We start from the raw sequence: 23,241 nt of genomic DNA on the forward strand, positions 1-23,241 counted from the left end.
ACATTTAAACTCAAGTCTTCTTGATTACCAGGCCCCATACTCTATCCATAGTACAATTTAGCTGCTCTTGAGATGGTCTTAATGAATTATGGCCAAATATTTTCATCAGATGGAGATCAACCCTGTGGTGATAAACTTCTTCTACCTTAGCTAGGCTGACTGTCTGACACAGAAATATAATCCATTGTCAGGTCTATACTTGAAGCCTTCTGACCTCCATAGAGCTGGTAGTCAGTTGATACAACCTTTGAGAACCCAGGATCCATTGTCAGGTCTATACTTGAAGCCCTTCTGACCTCCATAGAGCTGGTAATCAGTTGATATAACCTTTAAGAACCCAGGATCATCAAGAGGAGCTGATGATGTTTGTCCTTCATCCTCAAAGAAGGCCATGGCATCAGGGAGGTGATGCCATGACAAGTACATGAATTAGATTTGAATGAAGGGGTGCTATGCTAATTCACCAGTCTCATTTTCTTCTCTAGAGCCATCTGGATCCAGTGGCCAGATATGAATTAGAAAGACCAGAGATGGCCCTGGATGAAAGGCAGTCAGGGTTAAGTGACTTGCCCAAGGTCATACAGCTAGTGCATATCAAGTGTCTGAGGCTGGATTCAAACTCTCAGTGCTCTATCCACTGTACCATCTAGCTACCCTAAGAGATTACCATAGTACAGGAGAATGTCTATGAAGATATTAAATTAAACATATTATTTATCATCTCTTTTTTTAAAATTATCATCTCTTATCACCTTTCTCTCATGTAAATCTTTTCAGAGATTAGTAGAAGACAGCAGAGTCTGACCCTGGAACCCATATTCTTAAAATAGATATGATCTTCTTATGGCTAGGGAAATAAAGTACCTAAACCTGGACAGGTCCATTTGAAGAGGGAAGGGAAGCTGTTAATGGGAAATATAGAAAAAGGTGCTGGTTGTATTCAGGTGGTCAATAATTATATGTATTCATGCACATAGAGAGGTATGCTAAGTTGATGAAAATCCAATCTTATCAGCCTGGGCCCTCCTGCATCTATTCAGATCAAAAAATCCATTATACTTTTTCATCCTGAGCCTATGTATCCATAAATTCTCCATGGAAGATGGGCTTCATGTTCAAAAATGGGTCACATTTTTGTTAATTGTAGATCCAAGGATTTAGAACAAGAAGGAACCTGAGGGACTAAATCTACTTTAAATCAAAAATAAAAACATTGTTTAGGGTTGGCCATCTGTTACTTTTCATTTTCATTACACGACTATCCTACTCATTTTTGGTTATTTATATTTTTTAAAAGTTACATAAATATTGGTTTAAAAGAGATGAGCTTTTGTAATAGTGGGAAATTTGGTATTATTGAAAGTATTGTGTAATTTTCCGACTGTAATCTATCCTCAATCTAAATCAAAACACTCCTCCAATTCAGCTCATTCCCTCTTAGCAGCATTTATACAATCTTCTTGCCAGAGAGAAATGATGACAAGGAGTAATCCCACTTTTGGAGTCTCAGATACACACCACAGAGGGGGATTCTAGAAGTCTCTAAGCAGTATCACTACACAAAACAGCAAAAAAAGTTAAGGGAAAAATAAGTTTATGGAGCACTTGGCATGAGGTCTAGACAAATCCAAGAAATTGTGTAAATGAAATGGGAAAGAGGACAACAGATGGGGGATAACAAAACAGCTTTCAGCTAAGTACTACAGTGACTAGAGTGCTGGATCTGGAGTCAGGAACAGCTGAGTTCAAATCCTGCCTCTGACCCTTAGAATCTGTGTGACCCTGAGCAAGTCATTTAACTTAATTCCTGTTTTTCTTTCTGTTCTTTGTTGGTGCCTGTGTTGGCTTCGTGGGGAGAGGGCGGGAGCTGAGTTGTGGCTGTAACTCTGTTACTAAACAAGGTTTGCCTCAGTTACTCCATTTTAAAAGGAGAAATAATAATAGCAATTACCTCCCAGAATTGGTGTGAGGATAAAATGAGATAATTATTTATAATATGCTTTGCAAACATCAAAACATAATTTAAATGCTAGTTTATTTATTATTATTATTATCATTAATACAATATTGAACTCTGCCTACCTCTATACTTTACCATTATGCAGAGATGAAGTAATGAACTATAGGATGAATTTTTGAGTAAGTGAATCTAACCAAAAACAGGCAGAACACATAACCCCTGAATGAAGAGTAATGCTCTGTTACCCCAAAACTCCCCTCTTACCCATCTTTACCCTTCAACACTCCCACAACAAAACTCCCATTCTCAATATGTCCTGGTATCAGACAGGAATCAAGAATGAAAGTATCTAAGCAAAGTCATTACATAAAAGTGCGAATGAAGTCACCTTCCCTGATGGATTTGTATCTTAAAAGAGGATACTAGTTAACTACTCTGCCAGAGGTAAAATTCAAGCACTGTGTCTGGCGGATAGAGTTACTTTTGAGTGATTTATCCTCTCCGTCCTCAGGAATGGACATAAACACAGAGAGCAAAAACACAATCTCAACAGGGGATGGACTGAGAGACATCATTTATAATGGGAAAAACTCTGATATGGAAGCTAAAGACCTGGATGCAAGTCCTAAGTGGTTTTGCAATTTCAAGTGAAGACTTCTCAAAGCAATTGCTGCTTTTGAATCTCATGAGAAAGCACCCTTTCTTATCTCCCCTTTGCTTCAACTAGTTCAAAATCTATCATGTGCAGCTGCAGAATATAGTGCTAGAAACCCTTTTCTGCCAGATCCCTTATTACTTACTCTACAAGTAGCTCCCACTGCCACTGAGGTTGGAATTGCCCACAGGTTCATTGGTGACTGTTGAACCCCAAATACCAACATTTCCATTCCTCAACCCCTGTATCCTATCCATCTAGATACACTGAGTTGTTCATTTCTCTTAAGTAGGTAAGGTCTTGGTTTCTGGATCTCACACAAAAAGCCTATGATCCGAGACTTGGTACTGAAGACAAAGCTTTAGAGTTTCTTGTTGTTTAGTTGTTTCAGTCATGTATGACTCTCTATGTCCCTATGACCACATTTTGGAGGGTTTTGAGAAAAGACACTAAAGTGGTTTGCCCTTTTGTTCTCCAATTTATTTTACAGATGAGGAACTGAGGTAAACAGGAGGAAGTGACTTGCCCAGGGTCACAAGTTAGTGTGTGAAACTAGATTTGAACTCAGGTCTTCCTGACTCTAGAGCTGGCACTCTATCCACTGTGCTACCTAGTTGTCCTTCAGAGTCCCATAAATTCTGATACTGAAGAGAACCCAAGAAAACAGGGAAGGGCTAAGAAGGACATAGATGATACTAATCTTGTAGCACTGGTTCATCTCTGCCAAACCTATTTGATATTAAAATCTTAGGCAGCTCATCACATATCTACCTAGGGAGAGAGGGAGGAGGAGGTGAGTATGGGAAGAAGAGAAAGAAACAGACGTTGATTAAGTATCTACCATATTCCAGCCACTGTCCTGACCCTTTTTATGGATATTATCACATTAAATTTGATCATCTGAGCCTTCAGCAGCAACACATCTAATGTAGAGGTACATATATACAAAATACTGAGGGGGATACAAGTCACTTAACCCTGTCTTTCATCCAGGGCCATTTCTAGTCTTTCTAATTCATATCTGGCCACTGGATCCAGATGGCTCTAGAGAAGAAAATGAGACTGGTGACTTAGCACACAAATAGGAAAGTATGACAATCCTTGCTCGCAGGGAGAGTTCACATTCTCTTTTCTTTTTTGGAGACAACTGGAGTTAAGAGATTTGTCCAGGGTGGTCACACAGCTAGTTAAGTGCCTAAGGCAGGATTTGAACTCAGGTTCTCCTCATTTCAGGGCCAGTGCTCTATCCACTGCACTACCTAGTTTTGGAGAGGGATTCTACCAAGTTTCTCTTCTGGTTAAAAAAAAACAGCAACAAACCTCCAGTCCCTTGATGCTTAGATCTCTAATCTCATTAGTGTTAACTAAGTTTATTCCCTCTTCCCCTTTAATTGAAGCAAAAAGCTAGACCAGGACTCCAGCCTTTTGTGATGGATTCTGCCCACATGCTCTCCCCTTGATTCTTGGATTCAGTGCTCAGGACTCCAATACTTGGCTTCCCTCTAGCTGGGAAGGATTTGGGTTTGGTATGGTAGGAGGTGTGGGGGTGAAGAAGGGGTTTGGTGGAAGAGAACTCTTAAAATGTTTGTTCTGGAAAAGCCAGGACACTTGCAGAGAAGAACCAAAGTGGTTGGGAAGGGAAACCCACCTGGCCCCTTGAGTCCTTGGTGCGGTTGGAAAAGCCTGTTTTGCCAGGCTGAGGTGGTGTCTAGAGGGATGTGAGACCTGGGCAAAGGCTGGCTCAGTGTTTAGGAAGAGTGAAATAAGGTCTGGGCTCATGGCTCCTTCCCTCCCTCTTACTCTGTTGACTTTATGCATTTGCTACTCTCTGCCCCCCCCAGCCCCATGAGGCATCCCTGTAGACAAAAGCATTCATTTGATTTTCCTGTCATAGAAAAAGCAATGAAATACGTAGCCCTTTTTCTTGTCCAAACTTTAGTTTCCTCCTTTATAAAATGAAGAGGGGACCTAAGGTCCCTTCTGGCCCTAATATTCTATGAGTCTTTGAGACAATCATGTGCATCAGTACTGGTTTAAGTATAAGTAGGTTTCCTACCCATTCCAATAATAGCAATCTCTGTAAAGAAAGAATCTCTCAGGGCAGCTAGGTGGTTCAGTGGATAGAGCACTGCCTGTGGAGTCAGGAGGATCTGAATCCAAATGTGACCTCAGACACTTAATACTTGCTTAGCTGTGTGACCTTGGGCAAATCACTTAACCCCATTGCCTTAAATAATTTTTTAAAAAATGAATCTCTCATCCATCAGCTGCTTGGAACTAACTCTGAGTGCTAAGTGTCTGAGCTCACATTTGAACTCAGGTCCTTCTGACTCCAGGGCCAGTGCTCTACTGTGCCACCTAGCTACCCCTACATATGACAATCTGTTCACAAAACCAGGGAATTGAAACTAACTTTCATGGGCTTTTAGGAGAAAACCCAGCTTCTTGGAAATATCCAGGTCACTAAAGCAAAGATGGTGGATCCCAGGGTTTGAATCATGTAAATAGAGAAGGCTTTGTGGCACAACAGAATGATTAGTTGACTTCAGATACCAGCTTGGACATTTTGTAGACTTGGGGAAATCACTTAACATCCCTGGATCTCAATTTCCTTCTTTAGAAAATGAGGAAGTTGACCAAGGATGCTCTAAATCTATATTTACTTAAATTCTATTTTTATAGATAGAATCAGGGGCTGGCCAGAATTTTTTCAATGTAAAAGTCTTTGTAACTTAGAAATCAGGGAATGCTACTAGTCAGGGTTGCTTTTATTATTTTCTTGATTTCTAGACTTATGAAAGAGATGGAAAAAAATGTTAAAAATGCAGATTAAACATTATTTTTTTCTCATGGAGAGTCAGTTGTTAAATGTTTTCCAGCATACCCCTAGATAGAGCCTTACTGACATACATGTATTGGTAATGTAAATGAGTAGAGAATAATAATCTCTACCCATTGATGAGGCAGCTAGGTGGTACAGTAGATAAAGTAGCAGCCCTGGAGCCCTGAATTCAAAATAGGCCTCAATAGGCCAAAAATAGACCCTGGGCAAGTCCCTTAACCCCAGCTGTCTCCAAAAAATAAGAGATAATAACATACTCATTGACAGTAATGGTAGAGGGTAAAGAGAAAGTCATTTGTCACCTTTGACCTTTGCTTTGGAGAATAAGCTAGGATAATTCTTTTTTTTGCAGATATAAAAAACATATTCTGGCTGGGAACTTTACTTTTCCAATCTTTCAAGGGTTCCAGGTGGGTTAAGAAAACTAGAAATGTGGTCAGCAGCTGACTTGTCCACACAGAGGGCTATCCTACAGAGATCAGTCAGTTTTGTTAGGGATGGAGCAGCAAGGACAAATCCCCCTTTCTGAATTGGGTGGTCCATTACTCCCAATTCCAGTAGACTATATTTGATTTAGTCACGCATCCCTTTCCACCCTTAATTCTCACTATCACAGATTCATAACTGCTCCAGATTTTAAGAACTCACAATTTCCACACCCCCCCATAGATAGAGAATTGAGGAAAAAAGAAATAGGATGAATCTAGCATAAAATGGGACCTCCTAGCAGGCCTACTTGGGGTCCTCCTGCCCAAAGTATGCAGTGTAGATTCCTAGAATTCTAGATGCTAAGATGAATATAAATAGAATCCAGCTGCTAAACTAGAAAGGAGTTCAGAAACTATCTAGCCTGCTCTTTTCATTTAATAAAGGAGGAAACTGAGGTCCAAAGAAATGACTTGCTCAGGGTCATATGCCCAATAAGTGATTGTCTCCTGATTTGAAATCTGAGGCTCTGGTCACCTCCCTACAATTCCCTCCAAGGATAGGAATGCAATGTGCTAGGCTCCACCAGGTCCTCTATTGCTCCCTCTCTCCAACCTCCTGACCCTATTGATTTGCTTTACTCTATTAACCACAGTATTGTGGCAAATGAAATGACTGGGAGGATCCTTTTGAAATGAACACATACACACTCACCCTGTTAGGATATTAGCATTTCTTATTCCCTTTGACATCAGAAAAGGGGGTAAAGGGACAGGTAGTTATCTCTTCTCCCTAATAATCCAGTTCTCCCTCTTTATGTCTCAAATTTAGCTGCCCAGTGCTGACAGTTGGCTGAGATGGATAGTAGTTTTTATACCTGTTATCTTCCACTTCCTAACAGAGCCCAGTTCCAGTGAATTGATAGAAAACTAGGATTATTCTGCTAGAAGAGATCTTAAAATAGGGGTTATTATAAGAACTTATTTTTAAAAAGTATTTTGGTAGAATTGACTTCCTTTGTGAATTGGCCAGTCACACACTAATAAGTATTTGAGACAAAATTTGAATTCAGGTTCTAATTCTATGGGTAGGTGCTCTACCTACTGAGTTGCCGAGCTGCCTTATGCATTTTATCACAGTGCAATTAAAAACATTCTTCTCGAAAGGAATCCATAGGCTTCACCAGATAGCCAAAGGGATATATGTTACAGTATATGTCTTAAGAACTCCTAGCTTAAAAGATTATACCATCTAATTCCCTTCATTTTACAAATAGACAAAATGAGGCCCAGGAAGGTTTAAAATGTAATGGAGTCAGGGCAGCTAGATTGTGCAGTGGCCAGAGCACTGGCTCTGGAGTCAGGAGGACCTAGTTCAAATCTGGCCACAGGCACTTAATAATTACCTAGCTGTGTGATCTTGGCAAATCATTTAACCCCATTGCCTTGCAAAAACTAAAAAAAAAAAAATTAATGGAGTCATGAATAAATCACTTATTTTTTTTTTGCAAGGCAAATGGGGTTAAGTGGCTTGCCCAAGGCCACACAGCTAGGTAATTATTAAGTGTCTGAGACTGGATTTGAACCCAGATACTCCTGACTCCAGGGCTGGTGCTTTATCTACTGCACCACCTAGCCACCCCTGATAAATCACTTATAACCTGTGTAATGTTGGTCAAGCCACATAACATTTCCTGGCCTCAATTTCCCCATCTGTAAAACATCTGGGTTTTACTAAATAATCTATGAGGTCCCTTCTAGATTTAAATTTATGATCTCTGAGGTCAAAATTTTATCCAGGTCTATCCTATCCCAATCTGTTCCTATAAGGCAATCCCTTGGGAGACTCAGGCTCCCAACCTTTCCCTCCTCTGACCTATCTCTCCTCAGGTCACAGGAAAGGATAACTGCCCAGGGTTTAGGATAGATACCAAGAGGTTCATTAAAGATCTTTAATGAGCAATTAGATGGGAGTGACTGAACTTCTTGACTGGATCCCTGACTGTGCTTCTCATGAACCTATTGCCTTTCCACTTGAACCTTTTGAGGGTCTGGTTGAAAAGGGGCAGTGGAAAGGATGAGAAAGGGAGTACCATCTAAATAAGAGTTCCCTCCTCCTTGACTGAGGAAAAAAGCAAACCAAAGAAATATGGGAAAGATTCAACTTAGACTAGAGCTGTTCCTAAAGCCTTCAGTTTATTAGCTGACCCCTTGGAGACCAATTTTTACCCTTAACTGAAGTTGTCTTGGGCTGGGGTGAAGGGTAGGTACAAATACAAAGCTAAAACTTCCACATCTTTTGAGTAAGGAAGCCAAACTATGGCAGAGGATAGCTTGGTGGGAACAGTTTTGGGATGGCCCTGAACAACCAACCCTTCCCCTTCCATTCCACAGGGCCAGAGTCCAAAGGAACCCAGTCCCCACTCTCAATACCTTGCTTCCTTCTCTCAGTGTGGAAGGCGCTTTAGGAAGTCTTCACTAAAGAGGATCTATTAGCAGATCCTTACCCACTGGGATCTATGGGAGGGACCTTCACTTGGATTTTACTATTGATTCCCTCCACCAAGTACACTAGGAAATTGTGTATCCAGGTGTTCGGAGGTTTGTCCGGTTTTGCTTTAGGTAACAGCAATTTTCTTCCCATTTTTTTTTTAACCCATCACAGGCTTCTAAGCAATAACAAGCTCACTGGACTCCAGAACGGCTCTTTCTCTGGACTTCACATGCTGGAGAAACTGTAAGTATCTGAGACAAACTCAGTTTCATCTCCCTTCAGATCTCCATTCAAGTAGGGGTTAGTGACCCAGTGGCCATAATGTGGATTATAGAGGAAGGGTGGCTGACTCTTTGAAATATTAAGATATGATATAAGATATGAGATTCATTTAAGTTACAACTAAAGTCTTACCTTCTAAACTTCAAGAAAACCTTCCACAGTTCCTCTTAATTCTAATACCTTTCCTCTGTTAATTTCTATTTCTCCCATATAATTGCTTTTATATACTTGTTTGCATGTTGTCTTTCCCATTAGATTATAAACTCCTTGAGGATAGGGATTGTCTTTTGCCTCTTGTATTCCAGTGCTTAGCCCAATGGCTAACTCATAGAAGGCATTTAATAAATCTTTATTGATTGATTAATTCTTAATTGCTGGCCATTAGCCAACCTGGAGTATCTTCTGGGCATTCTTTGGAGCCCAGAATCAGATCCCACTTGGGGCCCCTTGTGCAGTGATCTGATATTGCGATATCCACAGCTGCAAGTAGGATATTTTCATTTGGGACAAAAAAAAAAAACCAGCCTGTGATGGTGGAAGGCCTGTGGCACTGCAGAGGACTAGTCAACTTCTGGTGCAATTATGGTGGGAGAAGGGATAGCCCATCTGTTATCCCTACAAGGGTCGGTGAGGTTCATCAACTGAGGGACCTTTGGGAGAGGTGCCACAGTGACAGGACCCTGGAAAGTGGTCAGAGTGGACTGTGAGATCTAACTCAGTTACTCCCATGATTACAGGAAGAAAATCTGCTTCTTCCATGAAAGTGCCCGAAGGCAAAACCCTATTAATATCATCCCTTCTGTCCTTATCATCATGTGATGGTGACCCTAGGTTATTGAGGGCTGTTCCAGGAAAGTGCAGACTTATGCAGGGCTTGCCAAGCTGTGCAGGTTTTATACAATATAGTCTCTTTCTTCTGAGGATCCGTGAAGTACAGAAGAGGTTCATCTCCCTGGCTATCTAGAAATTTGTCAATCAAGCTACAATGTTATTTATTAAGCACCTACAAGGTTCCTGGAGATTCAAACAAAAAAGAGTGAAATAATCTCTACTTTCTAGAAACTTACACTCTATTGGGGGAGACAAAAAGCATATACATAAATAAATATGATCAATATAATAATAATAAAAAATACAAAGTAGCTAAAGACAAGAGCAGCTAGATGGCAAAGAGGATAGAACATCAGGGCTGGAGTTAGGAAGACTCATCTTTCTGAGTTCAAATCCAGCCTTACTAGCTGTGTGACCCTGGGCAAGTCATTTAACCCTCTTTGCCTCAGTTTTCTCACTTGTAAAATGAACTGGAGAAGGAAATGGTAAACCATGTCAATATCTTCTCCAAGAAAACCCTAAATGAGGTTTAGTTGAATACGCCTGAAAACAACTGAACAAAGGTGAAAGACAAGGTAGCTAAGGAGGCATGGCACTATCATTTGGGGGAATTGGGAAAGGCTTGCTGTAGAAGGTAGTGTTTAAGTTGTCCTTTTTTAAGGCAATGGGGTTAAATGACTTGCCCAAGGCCACATAGCTAGGCAATTTATTAAGTATGAGAGGTCCAATTTGAACTCAGGTCCTCCTGACTCCAGGGCCAGTGCTCTATCCACTGTGCCACCCAGCTGCCCCCTAAGTTGAGTCTTGAAGGAAGAGAAGTTTTCTAAAGGATATTTTTTGCCCAGTACTTCCTACAAAGGACTAAATAGAGTTGTCATTTTCATGTAGAAGGAGAACGATCCCACAGGAATGAAAATCATAATTCCTTAAAAGTATTAAAGACATTTCTTAAGTCAAATGGTCTAAAGGGTGTAGGGCAGGAAGATAGGAAAAGATTTATTTATTGCTGGAAACTTATTAAGGAAAAAGCCAAGAGAATAAAGCCTAGGCCCTCTCTTTATGCTTTCATATACAACCTGACTGCCACTTACCTTTTCGGTCTTATTTCAAATTCTTCCCCTCTAAGAATTATCTGTTCCAACCTACTTGGACTTCCAGCTGTTCCCTGATCTCAGCATTCCATCTCTTGCCTTTGTACATTTGCACAAGCTGTCCCGACCCTCTAACCCCCAGTCCTATGCTTGGAATTCATACTCCCTTTTCATTTCCACCTATCAGAAACTTCAAGTTTCATCTTAGGTACCACCCTCATCTCCCACCAAGTTCCCCAATTAATGTTGTCTTCTGTCTCAAATAGCCCTTGTAATACTTTATTTCATATCCTTTTTAAAATATCATTTTCTGGGCGGCTAGGTGGCGTAGTGGATAAAGCACCGGCCTTGGAGTCGGGAGTACCTGGGTTCAAATCTGGTCTCAGACAGTTAATAATTACCTAGCTGTGTGGTACATGTGGTACATGACACACCCTGGTAAGAAGGTAAGTTCCTTGAGAATAGGACATTTTAGTCTTCATAACCCCCCGTCACTTAGACAGAAAACAGAAGGCACTCAATAAGTAGATGTTTATGGAGTTGAATTAATGCTTTTATGAAAGCATCTAGAATGTTATAGAGAGAGTAAAGGAGTCAGGAGGACCTGAGTTCAAATCAAGCCTCAAACATTTAATAATTACCTAGTTGTGTGACTTTGGGCAAGTCACTTAACCCCATTGCCTTGCCAAAAAAACCAAAACAACAATAACAGAAAAAGACTTGACTTCAAGAAACCTAGTCATGTAACCCAGATCCTTCACCTCCCTGGGCCTTAGCTTTTCAACTGAAAAATGAAGGTTTGGGAATAAAATAAATTCATCAGATATTTACTGAGATGTAAAACTGATCTTAAGGTAGGTAGGTGGTGCAGTGGGCTTAAAATCAGGAAGACATATTCATGAGTTCAAATCTGGATTCATATGCTTACTAATGACCTTGGGCATGTCCTCTAACCTTGTTTGACTCAATTTCTTCATCTATAAGATGGACCAAATAAAAGAATGACAAACCATTCCAGAATATTTACCAAGAAAACCCCATATGGGGTCATGAAAAGACAGACACAGCCGAGATATGACTGGCCAAGAACAAAATAAGATAATCTTTAAGGTCTTTATGGGAGTAGCTTCTAATTGAGATGCCTTAACTTTATTGAAACAAACACCAGGCAATAACAATCTCTTTCAGCTCAAAATTTCTCATTTCCCTTCATTTTTCAAAACCCCATCACTCCCCCACAGAACATCAAATGGATCCTTCCCCAAAATGTGCCTTTTGGGTCCTGGTAGGTTGAGGGGAAACTGATCAGATCCTGTTGGGATATTTGAAATCTGGGATATGAGGATTGTTGCATAAGGGAGAGAGAGAGGAAGGGACTGGGAAATAAAAAATGTCTGAAATCTGATTGGGCACCATTAGGGAAAGGCCATGTTTTCAGATCGGAAGATAATGAGAATATGTGCATGTCTGAATATGTATGTGAGTCACCAAACAGTGATTGTGTTTATGTGTGGATTATAGGAGGGGGAATGTATACAGTTAGCATCTATTCATTGTATCTCTGTAGTACAAATGTGTGTAGATAGTATGTGTGCATGAACTCGTACATGGTCTGCGACTTGCACTATGATAAACCTAAAATAATTTGACAGAGAAAATGAGAAGATACAAAAGTAGAGATTTTTAAAACTAACTCTGTTTGCCAAAAGCTGACCAAGTGGCTTTAATCTCTCTACGCAAGCAGTTAGGAATCTAGGTCGCTGCTGCCTAACTTCGGAAGAGCCTTGATGCTTGAAACCTGGACTCTTCTTCTCAGATTGCTGCTTTATTAATGACCTAGTAGCTCATTAATGAGTTCATTAATTGTTACATTAATGAGCTATTCACCCTAGGAGAGATCTTAGAGATGAACACTAGTCCAATCTCCTCATTTTACAGATGAGGAAACTGAGGCTCAGAGTAACTTGATTGAGGACACAAAGCTAGAAAGTGTCAAAGCTAGTGATAGTCCCACTGTAGTATGCTACTCCTCACTGATATCTTCCTCTGTCCATCCATCTACCACAGGTCAAATTCTAGTTCTTTATTCTGATTTTTTATTCTGCTACCTCTACCCCTGAACTCCCTTAATTAGCCTATTTGTTGTACAAGTCCTGGTCTGTGCAGGAAAGGGAGGATAACACATCTGTAAGAGTGTGGGAGACAAGGTGAATGTGTGAAGGCAAAAGAAATGTCTGGGATGATCTCCAGAGGTCTGTGCTCTGAAAGTAGAGGAGAAAATACCCCCATGGTCTTAAGAATACTTCTTTTACAGGGCTTTGTTAGCCAAAGCTTTGATTTTGGATGGGAACTACAGAGCCTGGAAAAATATGAAAAGGGGAGGGGCGTTTAGTTGATTCCTGGCCAGGAAGTCTCATCTGGGGAGCCCTGGGTCAGAGCTCAAACATTCAAGAGGAGGAGCTATTCAGATCCAGCCTCCAGCACCCACCACCCAGAAGAGTTCAGCCTGATTATGAGCAAAAAAGACTGCTCCCTCCTCTCTTTTCCTGGAATGTGTGACCTATTTGCATCCACCTACCCAGTCTAGTCTCCCCTAGTCTAGTCTCAGGCAGTTTTCACATGAAATTAAAACTGTTGTTAGATGGAAAATTCTTTTTTCTGTTCCTTTATATCCACCCACACACTAGCCCTAATGGTGATTCTTCTTACCAGAAGTATAGAGGAGAATAATAAGAGCATACGTAGCAAGAAAGGACCTTAGAGCATCTGCTCCAACCCTTTCATTTTACAGAGAATAAAACTGAGACTTAGCGATGGGAAATAAAATATCCAATGTGACACAAGTAATAAAATAGAAAAACCAGGGGCAAATTTCAAGTGCTTAGGCTCCAAATCCAGGATTATTTTCACTACATCATGCTCCGAGGATTAGATGATTTATATAGCTTGCTGAACTTGGAGTTAGGAAGACCTGGGTTCAAAATTCTGCCTCTGATACCAACTATATCACTTTGAGTCAGTCTTTTCTCTCTGGGCTTCAGTGTTGGATCTGGAAAATGAAAAAGTTGAATAAAATGTTTTCTAAGGTCCCTTCCAGCTCTAACTCTATGGACATTGAATGAAGTCAACTCAGAAATCTTTCCCTATCCATTGAGGGGTTCCAAGGACCTCAGCTAGGAGAAGCTACTTCTTAGGGTAGAAGTTAGGGAAGGAAAGAAGGGTAATGCTTAGGAGCACACATAGACACGTGTGTCTGGCCTGGAGGAAAAGGGCTTGGGGAAGGTAACTCTGTGGGCCCCATAATGATTTGTAGCTGCCTAATGAGATTAATGAGCCCTGAGGGCTGGTATGCGGCTGGTGCTGGGGCACTCATTAGAAACAGAATCAGGACTGAAGGAAGTAGGAGAGAGAGTGTGTGCCTTACAGCCCAGGTGGTTTCTATTAGCCCATGGGTGGGGGCAGGGATATGAGGATGCTTCTGCTGCATTTCCCGCCCCTCTCCTTCCTCCACCCCCATATTAACTAGGGAGGAATTTGGGAGAGAAACTGCCACCAAACCTCTTGTGAAGAAACTAAAGGGGCCACTTTTTTGATCAGAAGGGAAAGCTGAGGCAGTTGAGAAAAGGCAAGATATCTTCTAAGATTATAAGGACTGGAGAGGGCCTCTGGCCATGAAGAGGAGCTAGGACACTAAGTTTTCACGGCTGCCAGCTAGAGATTCCCTCCCCTTCTCGATTTGTTCCCAGACACACATAACGTGGGTGCCTAAGGGGGTGTTCTTTCAAGTTGTCAGCCAGGCTCTACGTTCTAATTAACCCTGGAAGTCCTGTGGAGCCCCAAGGGAAGCTGTTCTGTGGCCTCAGACCCTGTAATTTGGTTTCCAAACTCACAGGCAGGGAGGTCTGTGGGGGCTCCAGAGAGCCAGCTCTGGGCCACTCCACCCAGCCCCTTCATAAGCTTCTGAGCTGACAAGCAGAGGATAGAATGTCAGAGAGATGGTTCCTGGGACACCCCCTTCCTCTGTGGCTTAAAGCTGCCTTTGTAAAGGTACATGATGTGTGGTGTCACAGTTTGTAAGTGAGGGTGTCTGTACCTCTTAAGACTCCCTAAGACTTTGATTGACACATTCCACTTCTCTAGGCCACAGAAAAGGCTGTGTGTGTGTGTGTGTGTGTGTGTGTGTGTGTGTGTGTGTAAAGGGGGAGGGGATGAGGGAAGGAGTAGAGGAAAAGAGGACTAGTGTGTAAAGGGGGAGGGGATGAGGGAAGGAGTAGAGGAAAAGAGGACTATCTAAAAAGAGAGTAGGGATGGGGAGAGCTTGGGGCAGAAAATCAAGAGACTTGGGTTCTAGGCCTGATTATACCATTAAATATTTATAAGACTTCCACTCCACAGACCTCAGTTTCCTCATCTATAAGTTGAGGGGATTAGTCTAGATGAGGAGTTCTTTTTTTTGGTGCCAAGGACCTGTTTGGTGAAATCTATGGACTTTGCAGAATAATGTTTTTAAATGCATAAAATGAAAGACATAAGATGACAAAAGAAAACAGTCCATAGAATGAAAGACATAAAATGATGAAGGAAAGCAACCATATTAAAATAAAGATGTAATTTTTTCTCATGGAAGTTCAGACATCCTGAACTTTATCCATGGGTCTCTGGTTCAGAATCCCTTGATTAGATCATCTCTGACAGAGTCTGTTACAACTGACATTTTATGAGTCTATGAGAGAGATTATCTCTGCTCATTAGAGAAGTAGTAGTAAAATGTCCTTTACCTAAATGGGGAGAGTCCAGATGATCACTAAGCTGTGTCCAGGTGGGATCTAGACAATTATCTAGTAGTAAAATGTCCTTTACCTAAATGGGGAGAGTCCAGATGATCACTAAGCTGTGTCCAGGTGAGATCTAGACAATTATCTGGGTGCTAGCAGCAACTCTGCCAAGGACCACAGGTTCAGCCTATTTCCAACCCCCCACTTCCCCTGCCTTAACTCCCTGACTTCGACTTGTCAGATGTCAGAAAGAGGCTGTCCCTACTGCCACTCCCTGGGACCTGAGGCTTCCCAGCCCAGGCCCCTGGGCTCCAAGAGGCCCCAAAATGTCTAAAGGCTGCCTGCAGGAAACCAAAGGCAGGAAGAGGCACTGGGGACTGAGGAGAGGGGCAGCCCAGGCGCAACTCAGGCCCCCATCTGCAAAGCATCAGTTGGGCAGGCAGGGTGGGGGCTGGGGGAGGAAATGGGAATAAACACTGGCTAGCTGAGAGGGAAGGGGTGGGGGTGGAGGGGGAAGGGGCTGCGGCCTCAGCCCCAGCCCCTTGGCAGCCCATGAAGGGAAGTGACACAATGAGGAATGTGTTTCCCTCTGCCAGTCCTCTCCCCCACCCCCCTACAGAGGGGTGGGAGGCCAGGCCCTTCCAAAGTCTGAGACTGTACAACTGGCCCAAGGGGCAAAGCCTGGGCCCCAGGGAATGCTGAAGTGGAGGAGGGTGGGAGATAGACCAGGGTGCTCTTTGGGAAGAAAGATGGTGACTTTGACTCCAAGGGTAGTGTTTGAGCAAGGACAGATCCTGGGCAAGTCTGTATGTGAGTGATCTGGCCCAGCACTGAGTGGACATCCCCAGGCCTGTCCCTTCTTCTGAGAGCTTCTTCCCTTGACTCCTTCCCTTTTGGGGACAGTGGGAATTGGATCTGGCTTCTTCCTATCCTCACCCTCCCTCCCATCTGCTTCAGGGTTAGTGATGAGGTTAGAGGGAAAGGGCTGGGTCCCCCAGGAGGAGGAGGGGCACGGGGTGGTGGTCGGAGATGTGAGTGCCCTGCTGATGGGAAGGGCTGGGTGGGGTATTTTATTGCTCTCTCCAGCTATTTCTGTTCAGTGACTGTGCAACTCTGCAAAACAAGCCTCTGATAGGAACAGGGCCTCCCCCCTACTGACCCCAGCTTCCTCCCCATTTCCCCCCCCCCCCCCACAATAGGAGAGAGTGGATTTCATTAACCCCTGCTTGGATATGAGATTCCCTGGAGACTTTGAAAGGGCAGTACCCAGAACCCACTTGGAGTGTGACAGAAGGTGATTAGGTAGGCAGTTTTCATTGTGACTGTTGTGCCTCATGCAGTGGCAACCTGGACACACACCAGCCCTGTGTCTGACTCCCAGTTAGCAGGATGCTGTGTATCTACCTTCCTCTCTTGTTGCACTGACAAAGATAGCCAAAGCAACAAGCATGTATTAAACGCTATGTGTCAGTCATTGGTGATACAAAGAAAAACAGACAGGGGCCTTACCCTGGGGGAGTTCACTGTCATAGTAGAGAGACAACATCCAAACAATGTTCAAACAAGATATATTTAAAATGAATTGGGGATAATTTCATTAAAGAGGATCAGGAAAGATTTCTTGCTGATGGTGGAATTTTGTCTGAGGTCTGAAGAAAACCATGAGGCAGAGATGATGTGGGAGAGAGTTATAGATATGGGGGGACAAGTAGTGAAAAGGCCCACAGTTAGAAGTTGGAAGGTCTTGTGAGAACAGCAAGGAGGCCAGTGGAGCTGATTTATAGAGTAGATAAAGTATAAGAAGATTGGAAAGGTAGGAAGAGGCAGGTTATAAAGTCTTTAAAAGCCAAATAGAAGATTTTTTTTTTATATTAGTAATAGGGAAACACTGAAATTTACTGAAAGGGAGAGAGAGAGAGAGAGAGAGAGAGAGAGAGAGAGAGAGAGAGATTTTTGTGTGTGTGTGTGTGTGTGTGTGTGTGTGTGATAATCAGACCTGTCCTTTAAGATCAATTTGACAGCTGAGAGGAAGGTGAACTCTGGTCTAGGGAGCAATTTGAAACAGGGAAACCTACCAGTAGAGTATATAGTCCTGGCATGAGGTGATGAGGACCTGCCCTAGGGCAATAGCAAAGTCAGAGGAGAGAAGGAGGTATATAAAAGAGATGTCACTAAGACAGAAGCAACCAGGTATAAAATCTCATACTTGGCTTCAAAAAATCAAGGCCACTAGTACCAAATGGAGCAGTTGTACAAGATAGCAATTTGTCTTTAAAGATTTTAAAATTAGCATTTAGCTGGTCTGCTTTGTTTCAGCTCCACAAAAAATAAAAATAAAAAAAACATCATGCCCCTGCAGAGGTACCCTCTGGCACACACTTTTCAACTTCCTTTGATGTGTGTGGTCTTCCCCCTTTAGGTTGTAAACTCCTTTAGGGAAAGGATTTTTTTATTATTATTTTTATCCCCAACACATAGTGCAGTGCCTGAAATGTCCTTAATAAATATTTACTGACTAATGACTATTGGATTGTGACACAAAATAAGTTAAGAAAAATCTTGGCATGCCCTTTGTCTGAAAACTCATTGGCTCCCATGGATGTAATGATCATATCTACAGAGATCACTCACAGATCTATATTTCTAACTAGTCTACCTCTGAACCTGCAGTCCTGATTACTTATTGGACCTTTCAAACTGGATGCCTCACAGATATCTCAAACTCAGCATGTCCAGAACTGAACCCATTATCTTTGCTCCCAGACTCCCCTATTTCAAGCTTCCCCATTTCTATCAAAGGTACCACCATTATTCTAGTCTTCAGGATTCATAACTTTAGCATGCATTATCCTTAAATCTTCCTAACCCCACAAACCAAACAATTGCCAAATTCTGTCATTTCTATCTCACATCAGACTCATTCTTTCTTTTCTTTTTTTTTTTAAGGTTTTTGCAAGGCAAATGGGGTTAAGTGGTTTGCCCAAGGCCACACAGCTAGGTAATTATTAAATGTCTGAGACCTGATTTGAACCCAGGTACTCCTGACTCCAGGGCCGGTGCTTAATCCACTGCAACACCTAGCCACCCCCCAGACTCATTCTTTCTTCTCACATTGTTAAAACTTTAGTCCCTCACCACTTTTCTAGGTGAACAGGAACAATCGATTATAGTCTCTTAATTAGTTTCTCTGCCTCCTCTCTCAACACTCCTTTATCTCATTGTCTTGTGCAAATCTTGTTATCTTAAGAGATTGAATCAGCCTTGATATTTCCATCTCTTCAGTCTCCTCTGCCCCTGTTTGACTGGAAGGCAGAGCCAAAGACCTCCAAAACCTCCTTCTAAGGAAAGATCACAGTTGTCTTCTCCCTATTTCCCTCCCTATTCAGATTTCTTTGAGCCTTTGCATCAAATCCCTGTATGAAGATAGGAACTATTGTCTCTTCTATTTTCATCCCCTATACTTAGCATAGTGCATGATGTTTAATAGGAGTTTAATGTTTGCTGATATCTGACACCAATGCTAAAGTGGTTTTCCTTAAACACAGATCTGATCATGTTGCCTCCCTACTCAAAGAACTTCAATGGTTTCTTATTCTCTCTAGATTATTTAACTTTGAAAGATCTTCATAATTTGACCCTAGATTCTTTACTGATTAATTTGAATTTTACCTCCCCTCCCACACATACCATTCAGCCAAACTGACCTTCCCCCTCCCTGAAATACTCTCTTCACTTCCATCTCAAAGAATCCCTCTCTTTCTGCAATATGCATCTCAAACACCACATGCTACATGAAACCTTTGCAGATCTCTCAAAATGCTAGTGTCCTCTGATCCAAACCACCTTGTAACTAGCATTTTTATACTTATTTTCTTCATATTTATTCTCCTTGTATTTGTCTTCCCAGTTGAATGCAAGTTTCTTGTGAGTAGGGATTACCATACAGTGTCTGGAGCATAGTAAGTGTTTAATAAATATTTGTTAATTGATATATTGTGGAGGGGATATCTTGTTCAGATACAATTGGGACTAATTGTTCTCTCTGGTCCCTTCCAATTTGGAAATGCTGCCATTTTGTGTGTGTTGATACATTCATGTTGTTTGGTTGGTGTTTGTTGTCCTTCATTCTCAGAGGACCAAAACAACATCACTATGTTGGAGACTCTTACCATGTGTCTGACTGTGACTAATCAGACCAATACAAGTTTGGAATGCTCTACCATGGTTGAGGCACAAATATTCTATGTAAGGCTTTGTTCACAACAACCCTTTGAGTCAGAGAGTTCTATCATCCTGTCTTTACAGGTAAGGAAACTGAGCCTCAAAAAACTTAAATGACCAGCCCAAGATAAGCCACCGGGATGGTCAAACGTGAACTTGAACCTTGATCTCCTGATTGTTGGAGTGGAGTTTATCCTACCATAATACATGATCTTTAGGTGCTTAATAAATGTTTGTTGGCTTGTAGTTGATACGACTGTCCTCCTAGTCTTTAAGTTTTGTGAAACGTGGAGTTGTGATGCTGGGCAAATCACTTAACCTCTCAGAGAAGAGCCTTAATTTTCTCATCTATATAGTAGGGGAAATCATACTTATATCACCTACTTTGAAAGATTGTATTCAGAAAGCATTTTATAAATGATAAAGAACCAAATAGTTGTGAATTGTCTTTATTCTTCACAGTGCCTAGCAATGTTTCCTCTGAATGTAGTAAGTTATCAACAAATACTTAACAAATGAATGAATTATTTTTTCTAGGGGAAGGAAGGGAGGGCATAGGGAGGAAAAGGGAAGAGTGATGGAGAAAATAGAAATAAAACCAACTGGGTGATAAAAGGAGAGTAGGGACACTGATCTTGTCTCCAAAGAGGATATGAATAGTGCCTGAAGTAGCAGTCGCCGGCAACAGGTGGAGTAAGGAGGATATGTAGCAGAGTGAGCTCAGAACAGCTGGTATCTCTTACCCCCACCCCCTCCTCCCTTTCCTCCCTCCAGAATGTGCCAGGATGGGGGGAGGGGGAGAGGGAGGAAAGGAGGGGGAAAGGGAGGGGAAACTGGAGAATGCACAGTCACATCTGCCCATCCCTCTTGCCAGGATAGTGGTTGTGTACTGCTTTCTACTCTGAAAGAGAAAAGTTTTTTGGCCCTGATAGTGCCAGACAGGTTCTTGCAGGTGAGGGAGCTGTCCTTTCAGCACTGTGCCCATACTTAGTTGCACGGGTCTCTATCTGCCTCCTGGAAAGAGGAAGAGGCTTACAGAAAAAGGAGGCTTATTCACAGTGGAGTTGTTTGACAGTTCTGGTCACCATGCCCAAGAGCCAGGATCTGGATGCCCCCAAGGTGCCATTCTCTTTCCTTCCATGACTCATTTTTAGTGTTCCTAGAGGCTGAGAACTTTAAGACTGAATGAGACTTCTGTCCCTGGTGCCTCATATAAGCTCAGAAAATCTCTTAGCAGATGCTAGATCCAATTCTCTGCCTTGGTCTGTGACATTTCTGAGTAAGTTCCCTGGACTGAATACAACCTGGAGGTTGCAAAATAATTTGTTCTTTTCTCTCACCCAATATTTATATTTATGTAACCTGTGATTTTTAAAAGGAAAACAAGAATGCTGAAAGTTCTTGGATATGTCAGGAATAAACTAGAAAGAGCAAACTTTGTGAGCCTAGGCAGAGCTCTGAATCCTCTCATCTGTAAAAATGAAAGGATTAGACTTCTCAATCCCTTTCAACTCTGATAATCTTTATTTCTACTTAATTTAAAATTGCATTAAGTGACCTCTGAAGTCTTGACTAGAAGAGACTGTCATGAAGAGAATATGAGAATTAAAGTCAGGCAGGCAGTAAATATTCGATAAGCACCTACTATATCCCAGAGCATTGTGCTCTGTGGGATAAAAAGAAAGGTAGTCTTTGTTCTGAAAGAGCTTACAATGGAGAGCCTAAGGTCACAGTCAAAGTCAGAAGACCTAGGTTTGAAACCAGGTTCTGCCACAAACTAGTTCTATTATCACGAACCAATCACTCACCTTTCTATTCTTCTTATATCTTAAACTTCACTCAGCTCTCACTCCATGTACTTTTAACCTCCTTTCTCTTCTTTGAACAAAACATTCCATCAATGACTCTAGACATTTCCATTGAGGCTTTTCTCATACTTGGTTTTCTTAGATTATTAAGTGATGTGTTATTCCAAGATCTCAAGGATAGGCTGAAACCTTTCAGTGTTTCTAGAGTGGTCAGATTCAGAACAAAATCTGTTTGCCACCGAACTACTCCTCCACCCTCAATTTGAGGTTTGCATGTTCCTGACCTGGGTTTGGGTCAACAATTTGCAAGAGCAAAATCACTTCTGGACTCCACACCTATCAACAACAGGAAAACTCTGTTAGTCAGAGTAACAGAATTGTAGGTTCCTCTTTAGTGGGAGATCCCTGCCTGGTTCATCCTCTTCAGCCTGGGCTAGATACTAGAAGTGAGATCCTGAGCTGAGGTTGAGGTCTGAGCCACACTGCTGCAACTACTGCCTTTTGAGCTTTCTCCTTTCTCTGTAAGCTGCCCAAGACCTCCCTACCCAGGAACACTGAGAAGGTTCTCTTCTCACTCTAACTTGAATCTGTGACCAAATATTAGGTATTGTTAACAAAGCTGCCAGATCTCATTTGACCCAGTCCATGGCCTGGTGATACCCTGAAATCTGGAGTCTCCTCTTTCCCTAATGCACAGCCTCTCCCCAAGAATCAAAATTTTTCACATGCCATATGCTCCCAATCTGATCTTTACTCCTTGAGTCCAAGGAATTCCTGTAAATCTTCTAATGCTGTGTTGGGTTGGACAAATGTATTATTGTAATTTTTTCTAGATTTCCCCAACAGAATTCTCTCTAGTGCATTTTCTAGATTTATTTGGAGGAACTTGTGGGAGAGAGTTCACCACACTGCTTCCTAATGCTTCTCCATCTTGCTTCCACCTCCCTGTCTACTATTCCTAGAATGCTGTTTATCCTCATCTTTGCCTACTGGCTTTCCGGGCTTCCTTCAAGTTCCAACTAAAATCTCACCTTCTACAGGAAGACTTTCTTAATCCCTTAATTCTAGTAACTTCTCTCTGTTGATTAATTATGACTTATTCTGTACATATTTTATTTATACTCAATTATTTACTTATTATCTCCCCCATTAGACTGTGAACACCTTGAAAGCAGGAACTGTCTTTTACCTTTCTCTTAACACACTTAACACAGAACCTTGCACATGACAGATGCTTAATAAATATTTGACTAACTAATCTTACCTCTTTTCCTCATCTGTAAAATGAGGTGGTTTTAACTAGTCCCTGAGGCCCCTTCTCTGCCCCCACTAATTGGCTTTGTGTCCAAGAGCCAGGTGCCTCTTAGTGCCTCTTTTTCCTTATCTGTCAAAGGAGGATAATAAATCAAGACATTTAACATCCCAGGGCTCTCAATTTCTCCCTTCAATGGAGAAGAATCTCATTAGCTGACTAACAACTCACTATGTAAAAGACCTGTCCCTGACCGTATTCACTTTTTGGCTTCTCCTCTCCAAAATTATGTTTTGTAGCTTTTTTATTTACTATCAAAGGAAGCAAAGGGAGACTGCCATGTGGGGGAATGGAAAGAAGGTTTGGGACTGGAAAGGGGCAGCAAGGAAAAAGAAGTGCACATAATGCACAAGGGAGTCTGACATTTTTAGGGGAAGAGGGTATAATATCCTACCTTGGGGAGGCCTGTTAGTAAGCAGTAAGGTTATAATGCCTCCTCCCTCCACCTGCTTCTTCCAGGGACCTGAAGAACAATCTCATCAGTACAGTACATCCTGGTGCCTTCCTAGGATTGGGAGAATTGAAGCGCTTGTAAGTACCAATGA

At 41.9% G+C, this 23,241-nt stretch overlaps 1 protein-coding gene across 2 annotated transcripts in view; it reads left to right on the plus strand.

Moving 5' to 3' along the window:
* ADGRA2 (adhesion G protein-coupled receptor A2) overlaps positions 1-23,241 on the plus strand; it is a 65,409-nt gene that overhangs the window by 17,766 nt on the left and 24,402 nt on the right. Inside the window, exons 2-3 of one of the 2 annotated variants that reach the window (XM_074208781.1) lie at positions 8,548-8,619; positions 23,156-23,227. In XM_074208781.1, the coding sequence (XP_074064882.1) occupies positions 8,548-8,619; positions 23,156-23,227 (144 nt within the window). Of the gene's footprint in view, positions 1-8,547; positions 8,620-23,155; positions 23,228-23,241 lie in introns of those variants that run through there. The other variant, XM_074208788.1, reaches the window with a different exon arrangement.

The sequence above is a fragment of the Macrotis lagotis genome, chromosome 1, assembly GCF_037893015.1.
Source record: "Macrotis lagotis isolate mMagLag1 chromosome 1, bilby.v1.9.chrom.fasta, whole genome shotgun sequence".
NCBI classification, from domain to species: domain Eukaryota; kingdom Metazoa; phylum Chordata; class Mammalia; order Peramelemorphia; family Peramelidae; genus Macrotis; species Macrotis lagotis.